At 35.2% G+C, this 2,804-nt stretch overlaps 1 protein-coding gene across 3 annotated transcripts in view; it reads right to left on the reverse strand.

Moving 5' to 3' along the window:
* Positions 1–1,601: 1,601 nt before the first annotated feature.
* The window catches only part of LOC111087739 (organic solute transporter subunit alpha-like), a 48,493-nt gene continuing 47,290 nt past the window's right edge, over positions 1,602–2,804 (reverse strand). For 2 of the 3 annotated variants that reach the window (XM_022395477.1, XM_022395478.1), the window contains exon 8: positions 1,602–2,415. In XM_022395477.1, coding sequence (XP_022251185.1) covers positions 2,222–2,415 — 194 coding nt within the window. In that variant the 3' untranslated portion in view covers positions 1,602–2,221. The remainder of the gene's footprint in view (positions 2,416–2,804) is intronic. The other variant, XM_022395479.1, reaches the window with a different exon arrangement.

The following is a 2,804-nucleotide window of genomic DNA, read 5'->3' on the forward strand; positions in this document are numbered from 1 at the left end:
AGAAAGTAAAAATTTTAATATAAACAGACAATGTAGTAACGTTCGACTAAGGTTTTGTACATCATCAGGTACCAAGTACGTTGTACTATTTGCTGTTATATAAAGTTTTTCTTCATTACCCATTCAAGCCGTCTCCAGCCATTATTAGTCTCAAAGTGGGTTCCTCGTCATCGAATTTGAAATGCTCACTTGATCCAATGGAAAAAGATGGGGCTGCAGCCAACTTGAAGAGGACTGAGAACCAAATGTTTGACCACTGCAGACAAACCAAAGGAAGTGAAAGGTAGTCAGAAAGTGTCTGAGACCTCGAACTGGGACACCCACAACTGAGGAGAGTATTCGGTGAGCAAGAAAATTTTTTATTGAGAGCCAAGGGAAGACCAAAGTTTGGTCAAGTGGGACAGATTGATGACTGACCAAAAACCTCTTGCCTTCAAGGGAATGACAAAAAAGTCGAGAGTAAAAACCCAGAGTAGCATTGAGAAACTGTTCCATGATGTTCAAAACAGATGAGGTGGAGAGCAGAAGGGTTGGAAAAAAAAACCTGAGAAAACACCCGAGGAACTCAATAGGCTGCAGAAAGGGAGAGTCCAAAAGTATACAAAATGGGAGAGCAGAGCTCCCACAGGACTGGAGCCAAGAGGTGGCTCCAGAAACAAAATACTTCTAAGACCAGCATTGGCCAGCATACAAAGAGAGGGACCATGGATAGTGACAAGAGGGAAAGGAATAGGAAAGGGTACAACCCCAAGAGGATGTATACGATTAAACCTGGTGGGGCCTTTTTGTCTTAAAGTCAGTAGAGATGATTGCTGATGAGCTACATAGGCTGAAAATGTTAAAGTATAAAAAATATTTCTCCCAAAATGACATCACAAAGAAAGGGTACAAGACAGAGGTTATGGAGAGAAAGTACAACCCATAAACAAAGAAACCAAGTTAAATGAGACATAATGGAAGAAAATCGAGAGCAAGGTTGAAAACGGGTACCTGCAAATTGCTTCAGTAAACCTAACTGGGTCGTGATGTAAAGTCTATCAAAGAAAATGGAGCATATTTGGTTAATAGAAAACCATATGAAAAATAATTAAAATTGATAAGTTTAAAATTCGGTATGGTTCTTTCATGTAGTCAAGATTATTAAACAAAGAAAGATTATGATGTGATTAATAAAGAAAGTTTACAATAATAATCACAAAAGTTCCAGTAATTCCTATGAAAAAAAAACACATCTGAAGACAAGCAATTCTGAAGAAATAATGAGTCTTTTTTTCAAATGCTAGTGCTCATGGAGATTAATGTGCATGGAGGATGTATCACTCACTCTCCTATTGGTGGACGGTTGGTCTAATGATAATTACATCATAGGCTGGCACAGTAAATGTTAACATATGTAAGGGTAGGAACTAAACTTAAGACTTGTGGTGTGCACAAAAAATCTTCATGGCAATGCATGATGTAATAGCTGTTTGTTGTGCAGAGAGATGAATAATGTTTCTGAAACAGTCTCTTTACCTGTTTATTCTTTTATGAAATGAGGATGCATACGAGAATGAAACATATTCTTTACTTATTTGTTCTTTATGGAATGAGGACAAGAATTAAAACAACTTCTTTACTTATTCTATTTGGTACAAGAATTAAAACAACTTCTTTACTTATTCTATTTGGTACAAGGATGAAAACAATTTCTTTATGTGTTTATTCTTTATGGAATGAGAATGTAGACAAGAATTATAACATAGACACTTGAACTATGGTACTTAATGACTAGAGAGATGTAATGTTTCCCTGCCTTTAAATGATTGCAATGATCCTAAGTATGTTAGAGGAGTCAGTTTACAGTTATTTATAAAACTAATGACTTTTTTTTGTAAATTCTGATTTATAAATATTAGAATTAAGGAATAGTAACTAATACAAAAAAACTACATTAGGTTAATGGTGTTGGTTGAATGGGACTTTCTTCACATAATAAAAAAAATGTGTACAAAGTGCAATGACTTAAAAACATAAAGCATATTTGTTAACATAAATATATATCTTGGGTTATGTAGTACACAAATTATGACCATATTACATTATCAGCTGAAAACTTGAATTTCTCTTCACTAGGAAGGAAAGTATGTGCTTTGAAATTATTTGTTCTGACCAACAAATGTTAAGCAGCTATTCTTCAAGCACAGTTATTGTATTATCTAGACAAAAATTGGCACTTCATCTAAACTGAATTAAGTGACTCCAGCCCTGAGTTCATTGAATCTTGTTCAGACACACTAATTTGGGAGATAGATGAATTGTCACAGATTGATGATTGCACTGGCCACATGGAGTATGGAGGAGGATGAAGAAAAATAGCACGTGCTATGACAGCTAAGATGAAAGCTTCTCCTATAATAACTGCAGAACTTATATCTGTAAGGACAGAAACATGAATGATGCCTCTATAAGTTATTGTACAATTTCTTCATATATTACTTTTAACATGAAATATTTTTAATGTTTCTTATTAAATACCTCCTGCAGAGTTCTGCCCAGGAATGTTTGAGTACCAGGTTATTCTCCTGGTCAGCTGCAAAGATGAAAAGCAATACTATGGGGTGTCTGGAGGCATGCAAATTGAATCTTATGCAAAGAACAGTCAAAATGTTCACAAAAAATACTTTTTGGACTTTTTGTATGTAAACTTGCCACATTTAGCAACTTTTATTGATGTTTGAGTGGCAAGTGCATACAAAGGGAGAGTTGGATATTGCTGATAAGTGGCAGATATATCGCCTGGTACTACCTATCATGGGCAGAAT

Source organism: Limulus polyphemus, unplaced genomic scaffold (assembly GCF_000517525.1).
Source record: "Limulus polyphemus unplaced genomic scaffold, Limulus_polyphemus-2.1.2 Scaffold2564, whole genome shotgun sequence".
Lineage (NCBI taxonomy): Eukaryota > Metazoa > Arthropoda > Merostomata > Xiphosura > Limulidae > Limulus > Limulus polyphemus.